Source organism: Oncorhynchus gorbuscha, linkage group LG24, assembly GCF_021184085.1.
Source record: "Oncorhynchus gorbuscha isolate QuinsamMale2020 ecotype Even-year linkage group LG24, OgorEven_v1.0, whole genome shotgun sequence".
NCBI classification, from domain to species: domain Eukaryota; kingdom Metazoa; phylum Chordata; class Actinopteri; order Salmoniformes; family Salmonidae; genus Oncorhynchus; species Oncorhynchus gorbuscha.
Genome location: NC_060196.1, coordinates 30,759,881 through 30,774,484, shown reverse-complemented (window position 1 = coordinate 30,774,484; position 14,604 = coordinate 30,759,881). Strand labels below are relative to the sequence as shown.

Sequence of the window (14,604 nt, the reverse complement as noted above, 5' to 3'; positions counted from 1 at the left end):
TACTCAGTGTAGTGATATGTCATCTAGAGATGTCTTGTTCTACTCTCACTCCCCATCTTCCCACCGTCTATCCACCTGGCTATGTTTGCTGCCCTGCTATTAAAGGCACTCAGACAATGCTCTTTCATTCACTCCAAAATGGTGCCCTGCCCTTCAATTAAATGTTCAGGAAACAGGAGTTTTTTTTATGAGGTTGACACACATAAAACACTTTTTGTTTGACTTCCTTTACTAAGGTCTATTATGCTGAGATATTGATTGGTTTGGAAACAGAAATTCCAAGAAGGTATAGACTTGTAGGAAGTGATAGACCACTCTGTTTCTGTCAATGGCAAATTAAACAACTCTTAAAAAAATGCAGTTCTGCCCTAGATTGCATAAAATGTTCCAGCCTGATAAGTATTTGTTCGACATCTGGGGGATAAGATGGTTATTGAATGATATATTCTATCTTTTCCAACCAACAGAGTAATGTACAGTATGTTTATCTTTTGCATGGATTTGAACCCAACCACACATTCTTGATTGAAATATTGTTTAAGTGATGCTCTCTACATTGATGTTATATACTGTATATCCTCTCTCCCCAGAGGTAGAGCAAAACATCCAGAAGATATCGGTCCTCTCAGCTCAGACGGAAGTTGTGTGCCACTGCAGCTGTGTGCATTGAACGCTCGATGGGAAAAGTGGCACATACCACCTACAGCTAATTTACAATCTGAAATCAATCATTGTAATCCACTATAAAGACTGATGGAATGCTGGATTACTTTTACAGTATTTTGCTTTTAAACAATAAACTGCTGCCCTATTCTAGTTGTCTGTGTCTTTGCTGGTCACCCAATTTCACAATTCTCACACACAACAATTGGCATAGGAGAAATATACTGTCAACAAAAAAAATCTTGATTCTGGGTATATTATTTCCTATAAGACTCTGAAAGTCTGACAGTTTTCTGAACTGTGAAAGTCAGAGTTTCTTTCCTGATTTTTTTCCTGAACTTAAGATACATACAGTATTCAATGCAGATTTGTGCATATCCTGCAGAAACATTCTGAATCCACACAGAGAGAGTTCTGGCTCAATGGCTTTCACTCACTCTGAGTGTGTCGGATCAGGATAATATCCAGCACATTCCTGTCATCATGTCTGTTTATGGTCTAATGACAGGCCTCTCTACTTTAATAGATCGGCACAGATTGTGAGAGGAGGCATAATGAGATATGTTATTATGTGAAACGCTATGTAGCATAGAGTGTCTAAATAAAATGGCACCTAATCAAGGCCTATTTTCTCTTCATTGACTGGGTGTATTCATGAGCACTAGCATTATTTTTGCATGAATTATACACTAAATTGCCCTTCAGGGAATTTCGTGGGAGGATGTATTAAACTGAATAAACAAATGCTTTGGACCTAAGCTGCACTTCAAAGAATTACAAATGCTTTTTTGTTGTTTGATTCAGTTATTTATTATTTATTGTTTGATTCAGTTTACCATTATTTGATAAGTTACTCTCTTCAGTGACCTTACTTTCCCCTTTACGCTCAGTAGTGGTATGTTTTATATTCTTGTGTTTTATCTAGGCTATTGTTTGAATGCTTTGTCATTAGTATGTTGGTTTAAACATAATCTCGTCTGTGTATCTTTCCCTTACAGAGCAGTTCATGTGTAAGACCCCGGCCATAGCGGATATTGTGATCCTGGTGGACGGATCATGGAGTATCGGACGGATAAACTTCCGTCTGGTCCGCATGTTCCTGGAGAATCTGGTTAGCGCCTTCCATGTGGAGTTTGACAAGACACGGATAGGCGAGTCATTTTACTGGTTTCTTTATCATCATCATTGGTGACGTTGTTTCCCTATCATTGTCATCATCATTATAATTATAAGCATGAGAAAGCAGCGTTGCTAAAGAGCTCATGATTAGATGATTAGCCTTTCTATCCCACCCACTCAAGTCACGGGTACTGTAGTTTCTGTGTCGTTGTGCTGCTGCATTTCATCTGGGTAATAAATGATTAGATGCTCGTCAGTACAGTAACAGCGTGTGTTTGTGCGTTGAGAGAAGCTACCCTGAGTGTTGATTCCCTTTGCACAGGTCTGGCCCAGTATAGTGGTGATCCCAGGATTGAGTGGCACCTGAACACTTTCACCACCAAAGAAGCAGTCATCGACGCTGTGAAGAACCTTCCTTACAAAGGAGGGAACACACTGACGGGTACTGGAAAGGAATCCTTTCTTCCTCTGTACTCTGTAATACTACTGAACTCCACATAATACACATTACCCACCCGGCAGCAAATTACGCTCATGATGTTATTCTACCACATTTTATTACATGTCCAGATAACCTGATTGACAATCCATTTTCCATTACATTTTGACGATATCTTAGAGATTTAGCCAGGAACCCATTAACCCAACAAAGACGCTAATACTGTATGTGACAGTCCTCAAGAACCCCTGTGTATGCAAGAGTTAGACAGTATGCTGATCTTCTCTACTGTAGGTCTTGCATTGACGTACATCCTTGAGAACAGTTACAAACCCGAGTCCGGATCCAGGGCCGGCGTTCCCAAAATTGGAATCCTGATCACAGATGGGAAGTCTCAAGACGATGTCCAACCCCCGGCACGGAGTCTGAGAGAGGCGGGAATAGAGCTGTTTGCCATTGGTATGAGACAAAGCCTCATCTTAGTTCTCTCTACATGCTCATATACTACTGTAGTTAAACAGATTGAATGCAGATGCACTTTTCTTGACGGATGGAGAGCATTCTTTCACCTTTCACATTTATACAGTATTTGGGAAATCTGGTTTGAATGTGAAGCCACCTGTTCTGACACCTGCCCAGTGTAGTGATATGTAATCTAGAGATGTCTCAATCTACTCATCTCTCTCTCTCAATTCAAAGGGCTTTATTGGCATGGGAAACATCTCTCTTTCTCTCCCTCTCTCACTCTCTCTCCCCCTCTATAAAGGTGTGAAGAACGCCGATGAGAAAGAGCTGAAGGCCATTGGCTCTCCTCCAGAGGAGACGCACGTCTACAACGTGGCTGACTTCAGCGTCATGAGCTCCATCGTGGAGGGTCTGACCAGGACCGTCTGTGACCGGGTCGAACAGCTTGACAAGGCCATCAAAGGTGAGCCAGATTCAAAGTAGAGTAGTAGATTCAGAAAAGAGAATTGAGAATGTCACATCCAGACCTAGGTTCAAATACATGTGTATTTGAGTATCTGGTATTTAAAATTGTTTTCTGTGTATTTTTGTATTTTCAACTACACAGCCCAAAACAAGTACAATATTTTTATTTTAGTATTTGAATGGTTACTTGTAAAAAAACAAATAGCTTCCAATACCTGGGATTATATAGACATTTAGTCACATTGTATACCTTTGTACAAGCAGACATTGTTTAAATAGTGACACTTCATTGATTTTGGACAGATCCACCGGAAAGCAAACACATCCATCCCCTCATCCTCCCATCCTTTCTATGTCCTCTGCCGCCCTACATCTTCTAACCCTTTCGATGTCCTCTGTCATCCTACATCTTCTAACCTTTTCTATATCCTCTGCCATCCTACATCTTCTAACCCTTTCTATTTCCTCTGCCATCCTACATCTTCTAACCCTTTCTATTTCCTCTGCCATCCTACATCTTCTAACCCTTTCTATTTCCTCTGCCGCCCTACATCTTCTAACCCTTTCTATTTCCTCTGCCATCCTACATCTTCTAACCCTTTCTATTTCCTCTGCCACCCTACATCTTCTAACCCTTTCTATTTCCTCTGCCATTCTACATCCTCCCTTCCTTTCTCTCATTCTTCTCTCACTCTACAATCTCTCAGGCGACACAGGCCCAGAAGTCACCATGGCCGCTCCCAGAGACCTGGTGACCTCGGAAGTGACGGCCAGGAGTTTCCGGGTGTCGTGGACCCACGCCCCTGGCACGGTGGAGAAGTACCGGGTGGTGTTCTACCCTGCCAGCGGGGGCCAGCCCGAGGAGAAGGTGGTGCAGGGCACAGTGGACACGGTAGTGCTCAACTACCTCCTCTCCCTGACTGAGTACCAGGTGGCTGTGTTCGCCATCTATGCCAGCTCAGCTAGCGAGGCCCTCCGAGGCAGCACTACCACATGTAAGTCTAGTTACAAAACTGAATCTCATCTAATTTAGTGGTGACTAGAAGTTGATGAATGGCAATGAAATCCCCCCATGGATATCTGTGAATACTAAGTACACAATTGACCTTGTCTCAAAGTTAATGGGGATGGTGAGTAACCTACCGCTGTCAAGACTGACATACAGATGGAGGAGGAAGTAAGACAATTTACGACATCCAGTAAATCTGTAAAGGCTCTCACTTTTTGGCGCTTAAGTAGCCCGTATTGCGTTTAGGCCCACCATTTATGTATTTCTCTAGACAGGTTAAGGGAGGGGCTATGGCCACTCTTGGTCAAACAGATTAACAGAAATGGAGATTTCTTTGCTGTGTGAATTGTGAATTATGCCAAATTGTTTACAATTTTATCTTTGCTTTTCCTCTTAGTATGTTACGAAACTGAAAAGGGTTCTTCGTGGAACCCCAAAAAATATTTTTCAAATGGTTCTCCTATGGGGATTGCTAATGAACCACTTTAGGTTCTAGATAGCACCTTTTTTTCTAAGAATGTATATAAACTCAATCAAGGGAAGCTAGGACATGCTAACGAGTCTGTAACCTTGAGGTAAGCGAGCATTGTGTTGTATGTCTTTGTCCCTAGTGGAGACAGTATAGCCTACTCACCAAGGTCCAGGGAGAGCTCAGTTGGGACTCCGTAGTCAGCCAGCACAAGCAAGTTATTAGGTTCAAATGGGGACAAAGATAATAGTCTACAAAAGGAAAAACAAAAAGGCATGCCAACCTAAGGAAAAAGGATTCAGACACAAATGTGAAAACCCTGCCGGGTCAGGAGGCTACTTCCAATCAGCTTCTCAGCTAGGTAATCTATCCCACCTGTGAGCAATCACTCCCTACTGGCACTCTGAGCACCTGGCCCTGCTGCTGCTGGGATATGAATAATGGACTGCTAGTGAAATGGACTGATAGTGTAACTGTGTCCTAACCCACTTCCTACTGCTAACCCCTGATCAGCTGCACACCAGGACCTTAATTAGAGTACAATCAGCTGTCTTAGACAGAGCAGGGCTGGAGCAAAAACCTGCAATGCAGTAGGTAATCATTTCACTCTTAGTCTGCACCTGTTTTTTACAAAGCATGTGACATAACATTTTATTTGATTTTAGCTCTCCATAAGGAGGGTTTTGCTAAACCTGGTCTACTGGTCTAAGTCAGGACCTTGTCTCAACCCTGTGTGAGCTGTGTGTGACCCAAATAAATAAAATGACTAGAACGGACAAAGCCCCTCTGACTAATTTGACTGCACCCTCATTGGTACACTCAATATGACTACTATAGAATTGTAATCCTGAATGTTGACTTGAATGTTGTTGGCTGTTGTAGTAATTCTATGGCGTGACCCCTGTATAACCCTTGTGTGTCACAGTGGCCCTACCCATGGTGAACAACCTGGAGCTGTTTGACATCACCCACAATAGCATGAGAGCCCGCTGGAGGGTCGCAGAGGGGGCTTCTGGCTACATGATCCTCTATGCTCCACTGACCGAGGGAGACGCCGCCGACGAGAAAGAGGTGAGAGAAAAAAGAGAGCAAAGGGAGGACGGAGAGGATAGAGAAAGGAGGATGAGAGGAATGAGAGAGAAGAGGAATGAGATGGTAAAATAAAGAAGAGGAAAATAGAGAAGGGGAAAAGACTGTCAGAAAGAAAAGGAAAGAAGAAGTATAATCCAAAGCACAGATGGAGAGGGAAAGAGAGAGAAGAGGATTTAAGAAATGGAGTGGCTAAATTTAAATACAGAGGAAAATAAAGAAGCAAGGGAGCAAGGGAGGGAATTTAGACTCAAAGCAAGGAAATGTTTAGAATACATTGTAACTAGTACAGTGAAAGGGGGGGGGAAGAAAATGAGGGCAAAGTCCTCTACCGCTCAAATTCCACCCATCCTGTTAGTGCTCATTAAAAAAGAACACTCCCTCCAGGCACAGTAATCAGTTCAGGTTCACAGTTTCACTTGCTCAGCCTGTTGGGGCACAACATGGCTTCCAGGGCTTTTTTCTCTTTTTCTCAAAGTGATGCTTGAAGTTTTTGTGCTAAATGTTACATCGACTGTTGTCGATTGATCCAGACAGGTTTGACGTGCATATCTGGGTTGTTTAGTTACAATCTGCAGCCTCTATATAGAATAGCCTAAAACAAATGCAATCTTGGGGTAATATGGTTCATTCTGTAAAATGCAGGAAAAGGCACTTTTTTTCACACCCTCGTGTATCACGTCTGGCTGTCTGCCACTTTATCTGGCGGTGTGACTGCCTTGCCCTTGTCTGTTTGATGGTTGATATTCTGTCTCTATCAACCCCCTGTATATATCTTGCTCCTTGCCAACCTCTCTGCATACCTGTCTGTCACCCTGTCTAAGGTCTCTGATGACTGTTTGTGCAGGTGAAAGTGGCTGAGACTGTGAACGAAGTGGAACTGGAGAACCTGACTCCAGACACAGAGTACACAGTGACCGTGTACGCCATGTACGGAGAGGAGGCCAGTGACCCTATGACCAGTCAGGAGACCACGCGTGAGTAACCACCTCATACACTCATACGCATGCACGTGTACACACAGATTCATATACATTATGAATAAGCAGACACACATATACAGTACCAGGCAAAAGTTTGGACACACGTACTCATTCCAGGGGTTTTCTTTATTTGTACTATTTTCATTTTTTTTTTTTTCATTTTTACATTGTAGGCTAGTAGTGAAGACATCACAACTATGAAATAACACATATGGAATCACATAGTAACCAAAAAAGTGTTAAACAAATCAAAATATATTTTATATTTGAGATTCTTCAAATAGCCACCCTTTGGCTTGATGACAGCTTTGCACACTCTTGGCATTCTCTCAATAAGCTTCATGAGGTAGTCACCTGGAATGTATTAAAAATGAATATGTGAACTTTCTTTCCTTAATGCGTTTAAGCCAATCAGTTGTGTTTTGACAAGGTAGGGGTGGTATACAGAAGATAGCCCTATGTGGTCCATATTATGGGAAGAACAGCTCAAATAAGCAAAGAGAAAAGACAGTCCATCATTACTTTAAGACATGAAGGTCAGTCAATCCGGAACATTTCAAGAACTTTGAAAGTTTCTTCAACTGCAGTTGCAAAAACCATCAAGCGCTATGATGAAACTGGCTCTCATGAGGACAGCCACAGGAATGGAAGACACAAGACTTACCTCTGCTGCAGTGGATAAGAAATTGCAGTCCAAATAAATGCTTCACAGAGTTCAAGTAACAGACATATCTCAACATCGATTGTTCAGAGTAGACTGTGTGAATCAGGCCTTCAGGTCGAATTTCTGCAAAGAAACCATTACTAAAGGACACCAATAAGAAGAAGAGACTTGCTTGGGCCAAGAAACACGAGCAATGGACATTAGACTGGTGGAAATCTGTCCTTTGGTCTGATGAGTCCAAGTTTGAAAGTAGGTGAATGGATGATCTCTGCTTGTGTAGTTCCCACCGTGAAGCATGCAGGAGGACGTGTGATGGTGTGGGGGTGCTTTGCTGGTGACCCTGTTGGTGATTTATTTAGAATTCAAGGCACACTTAACCAACATGTCTACCACAGCTTTCTGCAGCCATATGCCATCCCATCTAGTTTGCTTTTAGTGGGACTGTCATTTGTTTTTCAACAGGACAATGACCCAACACACCTCCAGGCTGTGTAAGGGCTATTTGACCAAGAAGGAGAGTGATGGAGTGCTGCATGAGATGACCTGTCCTCCACAATCACCCAACCTCAACCCAATTGAGATGGTTTGGGATGAGTTGGACCGCAGAGTGAAGGAAAAGCAGCCAAAAAAGTACTCGTGTATGTGGCAACTACTTCAAGACTGTTGGAAAAGCATTCCAGATGAAGCTGGTTGAGAGAATGCCAAGAGTGTGCAAAACTGTCATCAAGGCAAAGGGTGGCTACTTTGAAGAATCTCAATTATAACACTTTTTTGGTTACTACACAATTCCATGTGTGTTATTTCATAGATTTGATGTTTTCACTATTCTACAATGTATATCTTTTTTAAATACTTTAAAACCCTGGAATGAGAAAGTGTGTCCATATTTTTATTTTATTTTTTACTTACTGTAGGTATTTAGATGTTTTGTTAGCCATCAGGCCTAGTGAATTTGCATACTTCTGCCTGCATCTTGATGTCAAGCCCTGTCAAGCTTTAGAGCAAGACGTAACAAACAGGCTGACAAAACGGTGTTTGTGCTAATTTTGTGTTTCAGAGCTATTACGGTTGCATCAATTTAGTGTTGACGTTGACCAACTGTCAGTCACCACCTTGCTAGTTAATGTGTTATTGTCCTTCTTTGAGCGCTTCTAAGGGTGGTGTCACGACATGTGTTGTAGATATACAGAGGCTTGAAAACATTTCAGAAAGTAGTTCCTTAGACATTCTGTCTGTTTTAAGGGAACAGGACAGTGCCTTCAAAAAAAGGAACAGTTCACTCCTGAATTAAACTTTTTGGGATGTGGTGTAGATCCAGCCTATTTATCTCCACCCCAAAAGAATGGGAAAGATAAACACTGTCTACAAATGCTGCTAGTATGTCCAGTTCATTTGGAATGGAGGTATGTAACATGATCTAAATAACAGATTGTGTGTTCTCAACTCATCTCAACATTAGACCACTTAGGACATCTGTAAACATTTGACAAACTGATGTTTTGGAGTGATCTATCACATTTAATAACATTTAATAAATGACAGCATTGAAGTATAGTAGGAATAGATCCTTGCCAAACTTTAATACCCTCCTCTCCAACTTTTTAAAATGTACAATTCCCTCATGAACCCAGTCCACCTTCACTGCATCCTTTTCATGCTGCCTGCGTCTAAAGCTAAACGCTGACCCTCATTTAAATTGAAGAGAATGATCCGCAGCAAGAAAGAACAGGAGTAATTTTAAGCAGGACTTCTAGCTCTACCTAAAGGTCCTTGTTAAATTCTAACTCTGCCAGAGAATGTACTTTGTCCGCAAAAGGCCATTCTTCTGCCCTTTTATTTTCCTCGGAGAGGAACTCTCAATCAAAAAGAGTCACTCGCGTCATGCACCTGCGGGAGGGTGACTCAGGTTATTGTGTTTAATTACAACTATATTAGGGTTGACCCGTGTTCCTGTTCTCTACCCCTCCTCATCTCCCAGTACCCCTGACCCCGGCGCGGAACCTGCGCTTCTCCGACGTCGACCACAGCTCGGCCAGGCTCACCTGGGAGGCGACGTCCAAGAAGGCCAACGGCTACCGCATCATGTACGTCAAGACAAACGGAGTGCAGACCAATGAGGTGAGAGCTCACGGCACTTGGCCAATAACGTAGCATGACTTTAAACCCATGAATAGATCGTGTTAATATTAATGTTGCGGACTTTCCCCCTAAAGAAATAACTTTTCTTGCAAACATGTAAACCTGATAGACTGTGATATATAATCTGGTGCTGACTGATTTATAGAAAAGTAGGCATCACTGGAATGGATACCAAATTTCTAAGATAAGTTCAATAAAATATATATACTGTTTTATTGTCACATAGAGGGACTCACACTGACCGTTAACCCTGACCTCTCTCTTCCGTGGCTATAGATGGATGTTGGCCGCATCACCACCCTGTTGCTAAGGAACCTGACGTCATTGACAGAGTACACGGTGGCCATCTTTGCTATCTATGACGAGGGCCAGGCAGAGCCCCTTACTGACAGCTTCACCACTAGTAAGACTGTCTCTACCCATATCAGCAATGCTATTGGCAGCTCTTGGCTTTCAACAACAGCCTTTATAATACACAAAAAAAGGCTTTAAATGCTGTGGCTTGTAGAAAGTGCCATAGAAATATAATTATTGGGAACGGACATTCCCATTCAATTCAACGTTTCGTGATGGGTGGGCATTCTATTTCTATGGAAAGTGCTAACAAATTATCCAGCTGTATTTGAAAATGAAACACTGATGTAACAGTTTCTTACATGTGATAAAGTGTATCTAAAAGTGAGTTCAGACTGTGAATATGACCACTCATATGCAAAGTGAAGTGGAGCTCTCCTTCCATTATTTTGAGGCATCTTTACCCTTTGTGTGTAATCCAGAGACAGTCCCAGAGCCTCTGAACCTAAAGACCAGTGAAGTCTCCACAGAGAGCTTCAGGGTCACCTGGGATCACTCAGCCCAAGACGTGGTCCTCTACAGACTCACCTGGACCCCAACCAGAGGAGGAGACACTAAAGAGGTCTGTGTCTGATGGCTGTTGCTTAGTTGAATGGATGGATAGTTCTCTGTCTGTGTTTCTGTCTATCTGTGTAACGGCCGTTGGTGGAAGAAGGTGAGGACCAAGATGCAGCGTGGTACGTGTTCATATTTATTAAATAGAACTGAATACAAAGTAACAAACGAGAACAACCGAAACAGCTCCGTCAGGTGCAAAACACACTAAACAGAAAACAACTACCCACAACACAGGTGGGAACAGGCTACCTAAGTATGGTTCCAAATCAGAGAAAACGATAGACAGCTGCTTCTTATTGGGAACCTGCTCGGCATACTTTCTATCACACCCCTGAGCGTTTAAACACCTCACACACATGGTTATGGGCTTACAAAAAGAAGATACCTCCACCATGTCAGATATAGATTATAAAAAAATAATCTTTATTAACTTTGAAATTATGAAAACGATTAATAACATTCCACCCATGTGGCCACAGATGGCGCTTTTGGTCATTGACTGCAGGAATGGGCTACAGTGCTATTTTCAAGCCCTTTTGATGACTGTAGAATTCCAGCCCATTCGGTAGCAGCAGAAATATCTGACATTTTTGACGCAACTTCTCACTACATCCCCCCCTTCCCTCCATCCCTCCCCCTCTCTAGATGCTAGTGAATGGTAACAGGAACAGCCACCTGCTGACTGGACTGAGGCCCATCACTGAGTACGAAGTCTCTCTGATTGCCGTCTTTAGAAACGAGGAGGAAAGCGACGCCGTGACCCTCACAGAGTCAACAGGTAATTAAGGGAAACTCCACTCCAATCAGGGTTAATTAAACATTGGGGATTATATTGTTTATTGTATTGATTTAATGTTGCCACTGTGCTACTGCTTACTCTTTGTTAAAATCGTGCTTGTCCACAACACAGCTTTTTTACCCATGTGTTGTATGTTTGCTACAGGGCATTGTTCATTGAGACTGTTCTTGAGAAACACCTTTGTGCTTTAACATTGACATTAAAGTCAAAACTACACTACATGACCAAAAGTATATGGACACCTGCTCGTCGAACATCTCATTCCAATATCATGGGCATTAATATGGAGTAGGTCCCCCCCCCCCTTGCTGCTATAACAGCCTCAACTCTTCTGGGAAGGCTTTCCACTAGATGTTGGAACATTGCTGCGGGGACTTGCTTCCATTCAGCGACAAGAGCATTAGTGAGGTCGGGCACTGATGTTAGGCGATTAGGCCTGGCTCGCACTCAGCGTTCCAATTCATCCCAAAGGTGTTCGATGTGGTTGAGGTCAGGGCTCTGTGCAGGCCAGTCAAGTTCGGGGAGCATTGTCATGCTGAAACAGGAAAGGGCCTTCCCCAAACTATTGCCACAAAGTTTTAGGTACAGAATCGTCAAGAAGGTCATTGAAACCCATTTCACGAAGCTCCCAACGAAGACTTCTTGTGCTGACGTTGCTTCCAGAGGCAGTTTGGAACTCGGTAGTGAGTGTTGCAACCGAGGACAGACAATTTTTGCAATGCACTTCTGTGAGCTTGTGTGGCCTACCACTTCACAGTTGTTGCTTCTAGATGTTTCCACTTCACAATAACAGCACTTACAGTTGACTGGGGCAGCTCTAGCAGGGCAACAATTTGAAGAACTGACTTGTTGGAAAGGTAGCATCCTATGACGGTGCCACGTTGAAAGTCATTGAGCTCTTTAGTAAGGCTATTCTACTGCCAATGTTTGTCTATGGATATTGTACGGCTGTGTAATTTTATACACCTGTCAGCAACAGATGTGGATGAAATAGCCAAATCCACTCATATGAAGGGGTGTTCACATACTTTTGTATATATAGTGTATATCTCCTCTAATTCTTCTTCTGAAATGCTCACTATACAAATCAAAATGTATTCATTAATTGATTGATTTATCGATTGACCCGACCAATGTATCTGTTTTTCAGTGGCAAGAACAACGACTACCACAAAAGCTACTACAACCACAACTACCACACGAGCTACCACCACAGCAGGTAAACTAGGTATTTTTTCGGTCATATACTGTATCGATTTTTATAAAGGTAATTTTGTGAGAGCTTTTAATAGTAATTTCCTCAGCTTGTCCTGTTGTTTATAATAGTGATAGTAATGTATAATAGTGATAATGGATTGCATTTATATAGTGCTTTTCACTTGGTTTGAAATTGCAATTCACCTCATCAATGGAAAGAGTTTACTTCCAAAACGCAAAAATCTTCATTTGTGTTTTTTCATCAGAAACGATTGCTTATGGGTACCTTCATGTGTCGGTAAAATATACATTTTCTCCGATTTTTTTATTCATAGATTTGAGAAAGTGTTTTTTGCAAGACGCTGTACATCCATTGATAGGCTGGTATGGAACGTATGGATCCTGTATATTTGACTGTGATATGTGGTTGTCTCAGCTAGCTATCTTAAGACACATGCACTTACTGTAAGTCACACTGGATAAAAGCATCTGATAACTGACTAAAATGTCAAATGTAAATGTTTTACATACAGATCTTATATTACTGAACATATATATGTTGGTGTCACGAATGTATCATTTGTACAGTTTTTTATGACAAATGTAGTTATTTGACTGTGTAAAACCTAGCAGTGCTAATTATTTCTCTGAGAGTGAGGCGGAAATATAGCATTTAAAAAACATGATTATTTGTATCTGAAATTAAACCATGAAGTAATAGATTTTAAACACATCTGTCATTGAACAACCCCATGCCATGATTAGATAGGGAAAAAATACACCAATCTCTTTAAAAATACACCAATAATTTATTTAATCAATAAAAGCAACTTTACCAACATTTGTGAAAATGGATATGTAGAGTTTTGGATTGAAACTCTTCATCCTGTATGTAGCTATGATCTCATCAGGATCCCTGTGTTTGTGTGGCCTCTCTTTCTGCACTGTTGCATCATTAGTCTATTAATATTGTGTTTATTCAAATGTATGCATGCAACCACACAGTCTGCATAGTAAAGCCACCTGGTGTCTCTATCCTATCTCCATTTTCCACCTCCATTTCTCAACTCATCCTCGCTTCCCTTTTTCCCCCTCCCTCCACCCTCACTACCCTCTTTTTCTACCTTCCTCCAACCTCCTGTACCCCCGCTCCCTCCTTTCCTCCATGCCGCCTTCCCTCTATCCATCTCCCTCTCTCCCTCCCTCTCCCAGTTGTGCATCTGGGTGCGAGGAACCTCCTGCTTAGTGATCACACCACCTTCAGCATGGAGGTGTCCTGGGAGCTGCAGGACCGCAATGTGCGTCTGTACCGCGTCGCCTATGTCACCGCCAGGGGCGATCGTGCCGAGGAGACGGTAAGATGCAGACAGAGGATACTTTGTTGTCTGTTAGTACCCCCCCACCCCACACACACACGCACAAACACTTCCATAAACACTTCCTAGAGATTGGGGTTGTATGGTAGTCTTTAAGCGTTTATGCCAGATGCCTAGTGATATAGTGTTTAATCAGATTCCTTATCTATTGATATCAGAATGTTGAAGTCCGGTGAGAATGTAGTCGATAAGTATTACTTATCTGTTGGATGAACCTTGCTGATTTTGTGATGCGGTGTCCCAAGCCAATGTTACAGCCTCATTGAAAGATAATAATGGAAAACAATACAATGAAATCGTGTCTTCAAATAGGATTTCAATGACAAAACAACAATTAATTCCTAGTCCAATGCTATAGTACAGGAAAACTCTGAAAAGTCGCTGAAGCCTTGCATTTGGTTTCTCAAATCACCGGCAACTTCCAGCACCACATAGCCTGAACAACTCCTATCCAATCACAGTTCACTAAAGGCCAGCCCAGCAATAGAAGCAGTAGAGTGGAACCCACAGCTCTACTCTGTAGCAAAGTCAATGCGATTGATAGTTTGCATTCTTCACAGATACTTCATTCCAAACTAGATTGAACCGCCCAAATTATAAATAGTTTATGAGGGAGCGCCCGCATAATAAAAATAATCTAATTTGGCAACTGCGGTGGCATTGGGACTCGGCCATTCGGGTCGCACTCCGTCCTGCGGTCCCCCCCTTCGAAAAAGCTAACTACTATTTTCATCACGTTTGCCTGAAATTGATTTGTCAAGCTCGCCGCTCGCCGCTTGTCATGGCTGTGAAACTTTTTGGGACGGAGGCAAGGCT

The 14,604-nt window shown here is 42.3% G+C and overlaps 1 protein-coding gene across 1 annotated transcript in view; it reads left to right on the top strand.

Annotated features, from left to right (window-relative positions):
- LOC124011991 (collagen alpha-1(XIV) chain) overlaps nucleotides 1-14,604 on the top strand; it is a 95,034-nt gene that overhangs the window by 25,620 nt on the left and 54,810 nt on the right. Inside the window, 13 exon segments of the mRNA XM_046325311.1 lie at nucleotides 1,662-1,814; nucleotides 2,105-2,224; nucleotides 2,516-2,680; nucleotides 2,988-3,149; nucleotides 3,859-4,146; nucleotides 5,555-5,700; nucleotides 6,566-6,695; nucleotides 9,344-9,483; nucleotides 9,781-9,907; nucleotides 10,281-10,420; nucleotides 11,062-11,194; nucleotides 12,366-12,434; nucleotides 13,625-13,767. Of these exon segments, the coding sequence (XP_046181267.1) occupies nucleotides 1,662-1,814; nucleotides 2,105-2,224; nucleotides 2,516-2,680; nucleotides 2,988-3,149; nucleotides 3,859-4,146; nucleotides 5,555-5,700; nucleotides 6,566-6,695; nucleotides 9,344-9,483; nucleotides 9,781-9,907; nucleotides 10,281-10,420; nucleotides 11,062-11,194; nucleotides 12,366-12,434; nucleotides 13,625-13,767 (1,916 nt within the window).